The sequence below is a fragment of the Cucurbita pepo genome, chromosome 7 (genome assembly GCF_057944985.1).
Source record: "Cucurbita pepo subsp. pepo isolate OVF chromosome 7, ASM5794498v1, whole genome shotgun sequence".
Taxonomy (NCBI): domain Eukaryota; kingdom Viridiplantae; phylum Streptophyta; class Magnoliopsida; order Cucurbitales; family Cucurbitaceae; genus Cucurbita; species Cucurbita pepo.
Window position 1 is genome coordinate 1,104,770 of NC_141804.1, and position 14,862 is coordinate 1,119,631.

The 14,862-nt window shown below is 35.0% G+C and overlaps 2 protein-coding genes across 6 annotated transcripts; both read left to right on the forward strand.

Moving 5' to 3' along the window:
- Window positions 1-8,209: 8,209 nt before the first annotated feature.
- Window positions 8,210-12,361, forward strand: LOC111798589 (transcription factor bHLH143-like). 5 transcript variants are annotated; one of them, XR_015421684.1, is made up of 5 exons: window positions 8,210-8,372; window positions 8,955-9,585; window positions 9,721-9,867; window positions 9,953-11,938; window positions 12,078-12,361. XR_015421684.1 is itself a non-coding variant. In XM_023681833.2 (4 exons), exon 4 carries the CDS (start codon window positions 9,971-9,973, stop codon window positions 11,027-11,029), a length of 1,059 nt encoding a protein of 352 aa, XP_023537601.2. In that variant the 5' UTR covers window positions 8,210-8,372; window positions 8,955-9,585; window positions 9,721-9,867; window positions 9,953-9,970; the 3' UTR covers window positions 11,030-12,068. The 5 variants fall into 5 exon arrangements, 2 of the variants coding, with proteins under 2 accessions (XP_023537601.2, XP_086981675.1); XR_015421685.1 differs by having other exon boundaries at window positions 12,099-12,361; XR_002815724.2 differs by lacking the exon at window positions 12,078-12,361 and having other exon boundaries at window positions 9,953-11,503; window positions 11,726-12,068.
- Window positions 12,362-13,850: 1,489 nt separating this feature from the next.
- LOC111798664 (uncharacterized) lies at window positions 13,851-14,798 on the forward strand. The gene is made up of 2 exons (XM_023681952.2): window positions 13,851-14,052; window positions 14,138-14,798. Exons 1-2 carry the CDS (start codon window positions 13,928-13,930, stop codon window positions 14,541-14,543), a joined length of 531 nt encoding a protein of 176 aa, XP_023537720.1. The 5' UTR covers window positions 13,851-13,927; the 3' UTR covers window positions 14,544-14,798.
- The last annotated feature ends 64 nt before the right edge of the window (window positions 14,799-14,862 follow it).

Below are 14,862 nucleotides of genomic sequence, written 5' to 3' on the forward strand. Positions count from 1 at the left end.
ATGAATTTTGGAATTGTTTAATATATCTTCTGTTGAGGTATTTATTTTTTATTTTTTATTTTATTTTATTTATTTTATTAAACTCACTATGGGCAGAGCCTGGAGCCCTTTGTTTGACCATTTGTCTACTTTGACCACTTGTATAGTAAAAGCCCATTCCATTAATAATAATAAAGAAGAGGGTAGAGGGAGACAATTTCTTAAACAATTTAATTTTTTTTTTTAATTTTTATTATTGCTTACCAATTACAAAATTTTACCTCTAATAAATTTACCCGTTTTAACTATTTGACTTTTAATTTGGTCGAAAATTTCACCTATAATAAATTTACGGGTTTTAATTATTAACTTTTGAAGTGATAATTTGATAAGAAAGGAAATGTGGTTCAGAGTTTCTCTCATGAATTTAAAGGGAATGTGGTTCAGAGTTGGTAATTTATTGGCATTTTATGGTCATTGTGAACGGTTAAAGTTTGTAAGAAATTAAATGACTAAAATACCCTTATATTGCCCGTTCTCAAATATCTCTCGTCTTTTCCTCTTCTCCTCACTTTCAACATGACCACTGCCCTGTCCATTGACACCCTATCACAAGTGATCATTTTGATGACTCCTTTTGGTGGTTGTTTGCCCATTGCCACCCCATCACAAGTGATCACTTTGATGGTTGCTTTTGGTGGTTGTTTGCCCATTCGCACCCTATCACGAGTGATCACTTCGACGATTCCTTCTGGTGGCTGTTCGCCCATTGCCACCCCATCACGAGTGATCACTTCATCGCCCATTGCCACCCTATTGCGAGTGATCACTTTGATGATTCCTTTTAGTGGTTGTTCGCTCATTGCCACCCTATCACGAGTGATCACTTCAATGATTCCTTCCGGTGGTTGTTCGCCCATTGCCACCCTATCACGAGTGATCACTTCAATGATTCCTTCTAATGGTTGTTCACTCAGTGCCACCCTAGTGGTCACTTCGATGATTCTTTTTGGTAGCTGTCTGCAGCCAATCATAATATTTAAAATATAAATTTAAGTAATATTCATCAATTATATTAATTTGGTATTAGTGTTAAAAAAAATTGATTTTAAATGATTTTTATAAAAAAAAATATATATATATACTTGAATTAAAAGATAATCCAAATGTCACATCGTGGGGCGATCATGGCTGGACTTTTATTTGGACGGTTGGATTCCAAATTGGGCCGGTTGTTTGACAGGCTTCATCATGGGCCTGCTTCTTAATGGGCTGGGCTTTTTCTGGTGTCATTCTACTCTTGAATTTGGCTCATTATGGGCTGTGGGCCAAACCGAGTTATGATAGCCCAACCCATTAGGGTTTTCTTTGGGGTTTTATTGGGTGCAGGGAACAGTTGGCGCTCGCGTGCAAGCTCTGTCCTTCTCTCTCTCACCGCCACATTAAAATATGGTTTGACCAAACAAAAACAAAGCCATTGTTTATTTGGGTGCATAGAAGTTGGCGCCCAGGCAAGCGTGGTGCAGTGCATGCGCTTCCGCCCACCACTCCGCCGGCTGTGCTGACTGCCACCACCGCATCCCAACGCCGATACTCTCCGCATAACCATACTCAAACCAAACCCCCCCCCCCCCCCTTTCTCTCTCTTCATTTTTATCTCTATTCCCAATTAAATTTCTAATTAAAAATTTTTAAAAAAAGCCTCTATTTTTTGCGGGATTTGTCGGAGGAAGCGTGACCACCGTTGATTTACTTTGTCATATGATCCGACGGCGTGAAAGATGTGAAGAGAGAAAGAGAGAGAAATGGCGTCTGATATAAAACGACATGTCGATCAAAAAGTCGCCAAGCCGCGTGGGTGACTTTTGAATTTCTTTAATTAAAATAATGGGCGGACTCTGTGGTGAAGATTTGGCGGTCGGAAACACCAATATTTTCTCCCCATTTAATAATCAATTCAAAATTACAGTTTTACCCTTTCCTGCACGCGCTCGTAATTTTTAGTTTCACCTGATGTTATTTATTTACTATCATTTAATTTTTACTGTTTCACCTGATAATTACGGCACTGTTACAGGTGCCTTTTTTTTCTTTTAAACTCTTTATTATTAATTATTACTCTCTTTTTTTATTTTCTTCTTCCCTCTCAAGTGTTTTCTCTTTTTAGTAAACATCTAATTTTTTTTTAATTACCATATTCGGTTGTGTTAAAAAATTCTACCCCGAGAAGTTAATAATTTATTCACTAATTATTTTTTTAATACTTTATTATTCTAACTTTATTGATATTCGTATTTTAATTATCTATAAAATAAATAACCCCATTCAACATTATATTGAATTCATTTACCTATCCTCAAATATAGTAATAAATAAAATAATTAATTTTAAAATATTTTATTAAATGTAAAAAAAAATTATATATTTTATTTTGGTGTTTCAATCCGAATATCTCGGGTGGGCATGATTAAGACCGTGCTTCCATCTAAACTAAATGTCAAATGGCGTAATAATTGTGATTAAAAATCAATTAAAAAAGTAATCATTCTTCCCTCCTTTTTCTTCTTTTTTTTTTTTCTTAAATGTTTATTTAACTATTTACACAAAAAAAAAATAATTATTATTATCGGGTAATAAAAATTCCCGTCTTTCATATGTGAAAATCACTACAAGAGAGTAAGATTCAGATTACCTTGTTGATCGAATATCTCTAAAGTAAGAACATTGTTTGAGATTCAAATCACTCCACAAGCAAGATCGATCATGTCTGGCTTGAATGATGGTTGTTGATCAAATATCTCAACGCGAGTACACTTGTTTGAGATTCGAATTACTCCATAAGCAAGATTGATCATGTCGAGCTTGAATGATTCTACATGCAACCTAAACTACATAGAATTGCAAAGAAACTTGCCCATTTACTAAAGAAAGCACAATTGTTTTTTTTTTTTTTTTTTTTACTACATTTTTCCTATTTACAATACAACATGCATGACTTTATGTAGCTTCGAAATGAAACTATTCAAGGCATTTCAATAGTTGTAACAACGGTCATAATTAACTATTATGTAATTTTAACTAAAGTAAATAAAAAATCTTAAAATATATTAATGAAATACAATAACTCTCCGTTACTCTAAATTGAAATCCACCCAAAACTTCATTCTCGTGGCATGAATTGAAATATCTTTTAATAATTTCAACAATATTTTCTTCACATCTTCATTGAAGTATATTGCATGATCGATGTTTCTTAATTCATATCAGTCTTATTCAACTATCATATCATTATGATCACTTTTATTCGATTGTGTTATGGACTAAACTATTTCCATAAACTAACACGTGTCATTTTAGAACATAATAAATAAAGTCAGCATAATAGATAACTTTTTTATTTTTAAGATTACTATTATTTTGAATGTAGTTCGGGTTTATTAATGTATTTGTGTTTTATTCGGTCTATAAATTTTAATTTATGTTGTTTAATTTGTTAAAGCTATGCTTAAATTAAGGATGTGGTTTCGTGTAAAATAAGGAAGTTGAGGTGATACCAAACCTAATGATGTTGTTTGTTGTTTCATGTTTGGTTTTGGAGCATAAATATCCATAAGAAAAAATTGCAAAATATTATATTATTTTTAAAATAAACCAATTAAAACCGAACCTTTATTCTTAACAATTATGTAATTGAGTGGAGTAGGTGAGAGCTAAAAAAAAGTATAATTTAATTTAATTTAATTTAATTTAATTTAATTTAATTTAATTTAATTTAATTTAATTTAATTTAATCCCCTTATGGCACACCCTCCATCATGTCTTGCATATTACCGGGAAAATCATGAGCATGCCATTTGCACGTGTTTGGTGATGTCAATTTAATTTTATTTATTTTATTTTTCTACCTCAAAATGAACCCGACCTATTGGTGCCATCTCGAGCCAAAAAATATATATATATATATATATATATATATATATATACACTATTGTATGATATTGTCGACTTTAAAAATAAATTATTTATTTTTAATTTCTAAAAAAATATCATATGAATGAAGATATTAAGCTATAATATTTAAAGCACATATTATTTATAGAATATATCTTAATATTATTTATTTATAATTTGATTTATAGTATATTTTATTTTTTTCTCGATATTTAATTAATTTATATTTTTCTTATTTATACGCATTAGTTGCTGGCTTGTATCTTATTTAAGCTTATGAATATAAATGAGAATACAGTACCTTCGATTCCAATTTTATTTCCATTTCTCATTTTTTAATCGAAGAAGACGGTATTTTTTATTTTCATATGTATAATTTTTTGTTTGAGTTCACCGAATATGAATGATAATTTATAAAACAAAAAAACATCGAAGGTCACAAGGTGGTCCTTAATGATTCACTCGGGATTCCACGTGCTCCATGCTCTACTCGGGTCGGAGAGCAAGCTAGTGGTGCTTTCGGTTACTGGATTCTCGCCATCTAGGGTGCAGCAGTTCACCGCTTCACTTAGCAGCACGACGCTTGTATTACTCTCCCACAACCCAGTTTTCACGATCTAGGCTGCTCACATAAATTTGGAAATGTGAAATTACATTTTTGTCCTTGAAAGAAAGGGTATGATGTATGTAAAATTGGGAAATGATTGGGAAATTTGATAATAATTGGCAATAAAATGGGAACTTTAGAATGGGACATTTTATAATTTAAGTTTGATATTTTAATTGGGTTAAATGCATAGTCATCAAGCGTGGGGGCATGGATTCCCTCTCTTTGTTTCTTTTTCTTTTCCGTAAATTGGATTTTTTTTTTAAATTTAAATAATAAAAAGGACCCAAAATTTTGTTTTTTTATTTATTTATTTTTATTTATTTAGTGCGGAAGGGTGGCGGTGGTGGTGGTGTTGATTGAAGGTGTTATTAATTAAAAAATAAAATAAAAATAAAAAGAAATGAAAAGGGTTCGGAAGCGTGAACGTTGTTGTTGGAGAATCCACAACCAAATTGGCTCCACGGCTTTATATCCCACGCGCCCCCACCTCACCCATGTTTGCATCACACGCGCTCTTCATTCTTTTGATTTGCAAATATTAATAAAATTAAATAATAATAATATCCTCAGATTTTTAATATTTTGTTTCATAATTTTTTAAAATTACTTCCAATTTTAATACTCTATTTTAAAAAAAATTAAAAAGTATTTTAAAATAATTTTAAATTTAAAAAAAATAATTTTATAATTATATCTCTAATTCAAAACTATTAATAAGAAGAGAGACAATCTATATAAAGTGTTAGATAGATATTTTTTTACCCTAACGACAGTAAAAACCTTTTTGAATTCTTTTTACATACGTTAATGTTACTCTTAAAATTTTAATGATATTTTTATTTTTTATATAATATATTAACTAATTACGTCCGAAAACATTATCTTTTTTATATTTTCAATTAAATAAAGTATAAAGTCGTATTTTCAATTTTTTTTAAAATCATAATTTTTCAAAATGGGATTTAAATATATATATATATATTAAAATTAGTATGGGAGGTTTGTGAATAATTTATATACTCTGTCCATACAATATAATATAAAGTCAAGCCAAATCTATACAATTGGGGCATTATATAATTAAAATTATAATATTGTAAACGTAACGCATATGAATCATTTTCCATTCCCATCTTATTTTAAAATTCTAAATGTTACTTTCACACCATGCCTTCTCATGCCTCCTTTAAGCAACCAATTTATCCATTCAACCTTATAATGGATTTTTTTTATTATTATTAATTTACTTTTTTAAATTAATTTAAATTTATCGTATTCAAACTGACGTGGAATACGTATCACCAACCACACTAAGGTTCATGTACTTATACTCAACTACTCATATATTATTTAAAATTTAATCATTTTTTAAATATCACAATAATAAAAGACCCATTCATTTATATGATGAGATCAAAAGGAAATTTTATTAATTGTGGAACGACCCTGTTGGGAGTGAGTTTATAAGTGAGAAATACTATCTCCGTTGGTATGAGACATTTTGAAGAAGCCCAAAGCAAAGCTATGAGAGCTTATGCTCAAAATGGACAATATCATACTATTGCAGAGAGTCGTGATTCTTAACAGAGCTCATGTTGGATGATGAAAGTCCGGCTAATTTAGGAAATGATCATGAGTTTATAAACAAAGAATACTCTCTCCATTAGTATGAGACCTTTTGTGGAAGCCCAAAGCAATGCTCAAAGTGGACAAAATATCATACCATTATGGAGAGCTGTGTTCGTCTAACATGGTATCAGAGCCATGCTCTAAACTTAGTCGTGCTAATAGATTGGTATGATGCCTTTTAGGGAAGCCCAAAGCAAAGCCACGAGACTTTACACTCAAAGTGGACAATATCATACCATTGTGGAGAGTCGTGTTCGTCTAACAAAAGGAAGATGCATCTTGTTGATATATGTAGTAACATTCAATTATTTTAAGTTTTTCTTAATCAACAGATCGTTCTCGTTTAGATATGATATCAGTTCGTTCAGTTTGGTACGACAGATTGGACCATATATGGCATAAACGTAGAAATATCTCTAACGTCTTTTTGCACGACACAAAATGATGAGAAAATAACCCAAGAGAAAGAGGTTAAAGGGCAGGCGAGCTGTCATTTTCCTTTTCTTTTTGAAGGGCATTTGAGTACAAAAAAATAGATGATTTGGTGCCCTCCAAAAGGGTAGTTTGGGCATTTGGCGAGTGTCCTTACTGTTCCCTTAGCCCCAAACAAAGGGCCGTGAACCTTATAAACAATTTAAAAATATTAGCTTTATAATTTAATAATATTTCCTCGTTACTTAAATTGATACACATTTAGGGCACACCAGAATCTCCCCTCCAAAATCTCTTATCCCTTTATGTTTTAATTAATGTCCCTCCACTATGCCCTGCCCTTCCCTTCCTCCATACTCCACTCTTTATATTTCCCTTTTCCCATAATTTAATTATCGCTTTCTATAAAGTTAATTCGTAACGATTTAAATTATTAATACGATAATCTCGTCTAATTTCAATTAATTAATCTATGTTTAGATGACTTTATATTCCCATCTCGTCACATTACCCACTCCTCGCTTCTTAACAGTGAAGACTATCCATACAGACCAACATGAGTTCTTTCAGCATGTTTTGTCATCAATACGATAATCCCGTTTAATTTTGATTAATTAATTTATGTTTAGATGACTTTATGTTTCTAACCCAGGATTCATAATCTAAATTCGACACTTCAAAACATTCCCCTGCAACATGGTCACGTTTCTCTCTGGACATTGATGGCGGTAAAAGACCTTATTGCCCTTTTAATCAGGTAAGGAAGTTGTGGCTTTCAAATACCCTGCCGAGTGTTCAGAACCCAAATTCGACACTTCAAAACATTCTCCTGCAACGTGGTCACGTTTCTCCCACAACATTGATGGTGGTAAAAGACCTTATTGCCCTTTTAATTAGGTAAGGAAGTTGCGATCACCGGCAACAAAATGGGAAAAACACATGATTGGTATAGAGATTCACGGGTGGGGCCTAGAATCCAAGGGTTGAACGGTCAAGGTAGATATGATTATAGTGTTAATGCAAAACATGGGATTCCAGCCTTCCCTTTATTGGTGAGAAAATATATCTATTTTATTTTCAAATTATGCATAAATTTCAATTTTCATATATAATAAATAAACTAATTTAAAATATTTAATATTTTAAAATACATTAAAAATTTTATTAGACATTTTTAATGTGAGATCGCATGCAAAATATTTTTTTTTATAAGGATATGTAAAACTCTCCCGGGTAGACACGTTTTAAAAACCTTGAAGGAAAACTCAAAGAGAACAATATCTACTCGTTGTGGACTTGAATTGTTACAAATGGTATTAGAGTCAGACAACGGGCGATGTGCCAGCAAGTATGGAAGTACATATATTAGAGAAGGGCTAGGCCCGAAGAGGGGTGGATAGATGGGTAAATTTGTAATTTAACATTTTTTCTTCAAAAATGAAATGTAGCTAATTTTTAGAGGTTCCACATTGCACACTTATACACAGCGTGCGCGCGTGGCGCACGTACGAGCGGGGCCTCTTTTATTTATTTATTATTATTTTGATTTAATTGGAGGGAATTTATTTGTGAAAATGAATTCTATATATAATTACAGGATCCGTGCAATTCACAAGTTTAGACTTTGACCGTATTCATTGTTTCTTCTTCCTCTTTCTCCGTGACGCTCTTTCAGTACTCTGTACGATCTGTGAAATCTCTCAGCTCAGACACCGTCGTCCTTCTCTCTTTCGACGCTTCTTCAGGGGATTTCCTTTTCCCTCTCCTTTCTGTAAGTGATTTTCTCTCTATCTTTCTTTTTCTTTCTTGTTTTTTTCCTTCCTCGCCGGTTCTGTACTGTAATCTGCCTTCTTCAACTCTGTTGTTTTGAGCTTCCGCATTGGATTTCATCTCTGGTTGCCTACTTCTCGAACTGGAAACGTGATTTTCTTATCTTCTTGTTCTTGTTCTCTTTCATCTGCTACTGGTTAATGAATCTTCTCTACTGCTGTACTTGCTTCTACACTTTTTTCTCTTAATAACGCTCTCTGGTTTTTGAAAGGTCAGGTTGACTTTAATTGCTATACGGTCACATGCGTCCTCTGTTTACACCTTTTCGTTTTTCTCTGTTGTTCTGATTTGGTTGTGTGTGTGTGTGTGTGTGTGTGTGTGTGTGTGTGTGTGTGTGTGTGTGTGTGTGTAGATAATCGTCGGAGTTGCATTGGTTTCAATTATGGAGATGATGTGATATTCTGTTTCTCGTGTGGCTAATCTGGCGTATTTTTCTCTGTTTTTTGTGTTTAGATATGACATGAATCTCATTTTCATTCAGTAGGAGAAGTGTTAATAATGGTAATTGAACTGAAATTTGCAGGAGTTTTGAGTTTTCGTTGACGGAGTGAATTTTTGGAGATCTGTTTGTGGATAAGGGTGGAACAGCATGCGGTGGTGTCTGAGTCTATCAGTTGATGTTTTTCGCAAAGTCATTTCGTTGAATTTATACTGTAAAGTTATTCTGTAATTTTTCTCCGATCGAAGCGATCGATCTTCCTTTCTCCCTCTTCATATTCTTCAACAGTTATCATCCATGGGATCCAGTTTTTTCGTCGTCGTTCCATGTTATGTCCTCCAGATTAGTTGAAATTTTTGATCTGTTTCTCTTGACCTTCGTTTTCTTTGAGAAATTAGGTTTAGTTTTCCTACTTCCATTTTCAGTCTTCTTTTATTCAAGTGCGCGCGAAGAAGGTGCTTTACTGCTTTGTTTAGTTAGCTGAGAATCTCATTCGGTCTTAGTGGGCGTATCTTTTTTGTTTGCGAAATACGGAGACTGTTATTTATTCCTCTCTGGACAATTACCATACTCAAGGGCTAGGGTTGTAGTTATGGTGTGCCAAGCGGCTACAAAAACAAGATTTCGAGCATTAAAACACGAAAATGGGATTGCTGGAACTGCCACCATAATCGTTAGAGTCATCGCATGCTTTCAACCTCTCCAGGATTGTCAGGTTCGTAATCAATGCCTTTAATGCCATCTTTATAACCGATAAGATTTTGAGTGGCTGTTATTAATATACCATTTCTTTCTTGATGAAAAAACATGATTGTATATGAACTCATGCCCATTTTTATACTTTTTCCAGGCTGAGTACTTTCGTCATTTGCTGAAACCAGTCACGTAGATAGATTCTATAGTTTTGCGTTCATATTAAGGTGGCTTATTTTCTTATTTGTGTTCATCCTGAGAGATACGGAAACTGCAATCACTAGTTTTCTACACCCTATTTCTGGTATGTGTTGCTCGTTCTCTCTGCTTCAATTTCTGGCATGCTCTGTTCTTCCAGATATTTAGCTGTTGTTATTGATCTCGTTTAGGTAAATTGTTTTGATTGGATGGGGGAAGCTTGGGAAGCTGGACATCCCACTGAGTTTCTTTCCGATTGGCATCCATCTCTGCTAAATTCTTTCGGTATTGTGCCGACCATGGGTCAACCTAATCCCACTGCATTAAGTATTGGCAACAATATGGTCATGAAGAACGAAACCTTTTCAGTCAACAACGAATATAAGGTCCCTCGGTTGCAGGTAGGCCCAGTAAATGAACCGTGTAATTGGTTTCATTGCTTGGGACCTTCACAGCAAGCCTTTTTACCTGTGAAGGGTCCTATTTACACTGACAATCTAGCGGTTCCATTCAATGGACTTTCCAAGGAGGCTGTGGCACCACTTTCTGGCTCTGGAACTCAGCAGAAGGGATTTCTTGTCGTTGATCAGTCTGCAGATAAAACAACTTTGGTTTTATGTTCAGGAGGTGGTGGTCCTCTCCAGCTACTTACTTCATGGAGTCCACAACCTAATGCTGCTTGTCAACTTAATGGAGAAGATATTGGAAATAAACGAGACTTCGTTTACGACTCAAAACAAGTTTTGTCAAACGATTTTGCTTACGATCATGAAACATTCGACCAGAGTGAGATGCAAGAAGACACAGAAGAACTCAATGCTCTCCTCTATTCAGACGATGAATGTGAATTCGACGAGGACGATGAAGTTACTAGCACTGGCCATTCACCAAGCGCAATGACAACTAAAGATAAACATTATCCATGTGAGCAAAATAACGAAGAAGTTGCTAGCTCTGCAGGTTCGACTAAGAAGCGTAAAATTGACGGATGTTATGATATAACATCGCTAACAGACACTGCAAGTTCACTGATGACTCGAAGATCCCCCGAGTACGAGAACGATGCAGAATCTAGTTGTGGAAATGAAGGGAGCCGGGATATGCAGGATGTGGATTCCTCACAGGTCAACAAAAAGAGGAAAAAGGAGAAAATACGTGAAACTGTAGGGATTCTCCAGAGTTTAATTCCGGGCGGGAAAGGCAAAGAGGCCATCGTTGTACTAGACGAGGCAATTCAGTACTTGACATCTCTTAAGGCTCAAAGCTGAGGCGGCATTTGGGCTTGTTGATGATGCTTTCAGTATTTCTCTATATGTTTACATGTTTTAGTTTGTGATCAGAAAACAATGGTGGACCATGGTGAATAAGTTGGGAAACGTCATGCAAATGGCATGGTTGATTGATTTTCAGGTAGATTTGAGGTATGCTGGATATCATCGTTGGTGGGAAGTCTGAACAATTCTGAAGCCGTTCTCCAATGATTAGAAATCAGCAACGAAAGTGGGTGTAGTGCTGGTAGTGGCAATGGTAAGATGTCTTTAAAAGTGGAGAAGAATGATTAGTCTAGTCTTGTTATTAAAAGAGGGGGAACACCCCCATCCCCACCTGAACAAGTGGAATGGTTCGCGATTACTGGTGGTGGGGTTCAAAAGAAGGTCCCAAGTAAAGAAGTGCACGCCCTTGTTTACTAAGCCCGCCTACCCTACACTCCTTTCTCCTCCTCTTGTGCCTTAAATTTGCAGGTAATCAAGCTGTCAAAGCTTCCACTTTCTGGGACTTTCTTGCAATGTGAAAAGGAGAAGAACAGCATCTACATGGGTTTGGTCTTGAGTTATGATTATTGTTGAGGGATCGAGTTAGTTTTGGGTTGGTGTCTTTATGCGTGTGTAGTAGCGTCGCATGCAAGCATTTATGGTCATGAGAGCGATGTGTTTGCTGATCTTTCCTTTTGGCTGCAAGTGTAGCGAGGAGAGAGGGAGAAAAGAACAAGAGATGATGATGATTATGATGTGTCCTGTTGAAAGATGGGAGGCGGGGCCAGCATGAGGGGCAGCGTGTTTGTGCATTATTAAGGAAAGAGAGGGGATAATGGCATCTCTGATTGTGTGCAAGATGTGGCACGCGTGTGAGATTTGATCAAAACGTCATCTTTGCTGATGATACGCCATGCTTTATGGGTTAGTATTCTTCCTTTTATGTCAAAATTATGGAATCTCAAATTACCCTTCCTTTTCTTATTTTATTTCTTTTGTAAATTTTGTTGGTGTGCTTTATGGGTTATTTTAATGATATGATATTATCTACTTTTGATTATAGGATCTTGCGACTTTGTTTTAGGTTTTTCCTAAATGCCTCGTAATCAAGGTTCGGTTAGGAACCACAAATCTCTATAATGGTACGTTATTGGTCCATTTTGAGCATATGGCTCTCATCACTTTTAGTTTTCTTCAATTGACTCATATATTGAGGTTCGGTTAGGAATTACGCATCTCCACAATAGTATGATATTGTCTACTTTGACCATAGGCTCTCATGCCTCATATATTGAGGTTTTGTTAAGAATTACGTATCTCTACGATGATATGATATTGTCTACTTTGTTGGTTTCCTCCAAATGTCTCATATATTCGGACCTCCACAATGGTATGATATTATCTATTTTGGACATCACTCCCATATTTCCTAAAAGACCAAATACCAATTGAGATGTATTCTTTATTTATAAACTCCTTATGATCAACCCCTTAATTAGTCAAATATGCAACTCGGTCCTTAAAGATTTAAATATTAGGACACAAGGGATTAAATTTCGAACCATGCCATTAATTAGTGTAAAATAATACATTTTGATTGGAATTAATTATATTGTTGACTCATTCCGATGTCATTAAATCGTTTAAACTATGACCCATTAGAATTTATCTCTTTTGTACGTTAAGAAGGAAATTTATTGAAACTCTAAAACATATTTGAATTAGGTTAAACATTTAATGTTCCTTCTTATTTTGTCTCTTTCAATTCAGATATATTGGAATTCTTATTATGGTGAACATCATAATGCCAATTCATATACTTTCCATTTACGTCATTTAAGATAAACATTAAAACAAATTTAATTCCAATAATTCAAACCAAAACTTTACTCTTTTTAATAAATCAGAAATATAAATACATTCAAAAATAATGGATACCCTAAGTTTTGTTTTTTTTTTTTTTAATTTAATTTTTTTTAGTTCAATAATTATCAAACTATCATATACTAAATATATATAAAAAATAGATAATTAATCTAACGATCCAGATCCACCGCTTTCGGGCTTCCCCTCAAGTCTTTAAACGTGTCTGCTAGGGGAAGATTTCCACACCCTTCACCCTTATAAACGGTGGTTTGTTCTCCTCCCCAACCAATGTGGGACATCGCAATCTATCCCCCTTAGGGGCCCAGTGTCCTCGCTAACACTCTTTCCTTCCTCCAATCGATGTGGGACTGCCCCCAAATCCACCCCCTTTGGGGCCAGCGTCTTTACTGGCACACCGCCTCATGTCTACCCCCTTCAGGGAACAGCGAGAAGACTGACACATCGTCCAGAACCTGACTCTGATATCATTTGTAACAATCCAGATCCACTGCTAGCAGATATTGTCCTCTTCGGGTTTTTCTTCTCCGGCTTCCCCTCAAGGCAAACCGTCTCCTGGGGGAAGGTTTCCACACCCTTATAAATGGTGGTTTGTTCTCTTCACTAACGTGCAACATCACAATTAAAAAAAAAAAAAAAAGAAAAAAAAAAGAGATAATCATGCCTTAATTGAAGAGTGGTTTTTATTTTATATATTAGAAGACAAGAGTCATTGACCCAACCTCTTCACAATTTCAATAGAATTTTCTTCTTTCTTTTTCTCCACTCTAAAAAAAAAAAAAAAAAAAAAAAGTAATAATAATAATAAAAAGGACTTGTTGACCGTGGAACTCAAATTTACTATTATTTATTTATTTATTTTATAAATGGAAATTAATATAAAATGAGGATGGCATACCATATATAAAGTCACCCACAGAAACACGCTTTGTTGGTACTCCCATTTGCCTCTAACCCTCAAACTCCTTCATTCATTCATCATCATCAGCAAAGCTTCCCAATTCTCTCTCCCCTGTTTTCTCTCTCTAGATGACATCAACCGGAGCAGCACCCGCCAGTTCGCCGTCGGAACCAGAGTGCTGCATGTGCGGAGATTTCGGCTTCTCCGACGAGCTTTTCCGGTGCAAAATCTGCCAATTCAGATCCCAACACAGGCAATTTCCTTCAAATTCTTTGTGTTTGTTCTTAATTGGGTTCATGATTTTAATACCCATTTCTTGTTCTTGCTGTTCTTCTCAGGTACTGTAGCAATTTGTACCCAAAAGCCGATTGTTACAGAATATGCAATTGGTGTCTAACTCAAAAGGAGGAATCCAAAGCCAAATCCCCAAATTCTTCCAATTCTTCTTCCTTAACCACTCGAGATGATCACTCCTCGATCAAAACCCCCCGAAACAAGGATCAAATTCGCACTTTTCTACCCCTACAAACCAGACCCATCAAAAAACAGAGGTCGCCGGAAGCTTCTGAACGTCCACAACCACCGCCGCCGCCGCCGCCGCCTCGTAGAAAACCGATCGCCGTGGAGGAGAATCTCCGGCGGACGAGATCGGAGGAGATTTCTCACCGGAGTGGAATCCAACGGCCGGTGATTTTCCGGAACAAGGTGAGAAGGTACAAACTTCTTGACGAGGTTTCCAGCTGAATTTTGTTTCTTGCATAAACCAAACACACAGATGATTTCAATCGTTGGTGGAACAGAGCAGGGAATCCAGAAGCTTCTTGGATGAGTGGAAGAGCATTTTAGCGATGTTCTTTTTTTTTTTTTTCTTTTTTTTTTCTTTTTTTCTCAAACGATAAATATGTAGAAAATAGGTCACTAAATTATATGTTGATAATGATGTCATAAAAGAAGTAGAAAGATGAAGGAAGGATAATACGACATATCATATTTGTGACAGACCAATCATGTTCTTCCATCTTCACAATCATAATTTTTCTTTTTTTTACTAATATCGTAATAA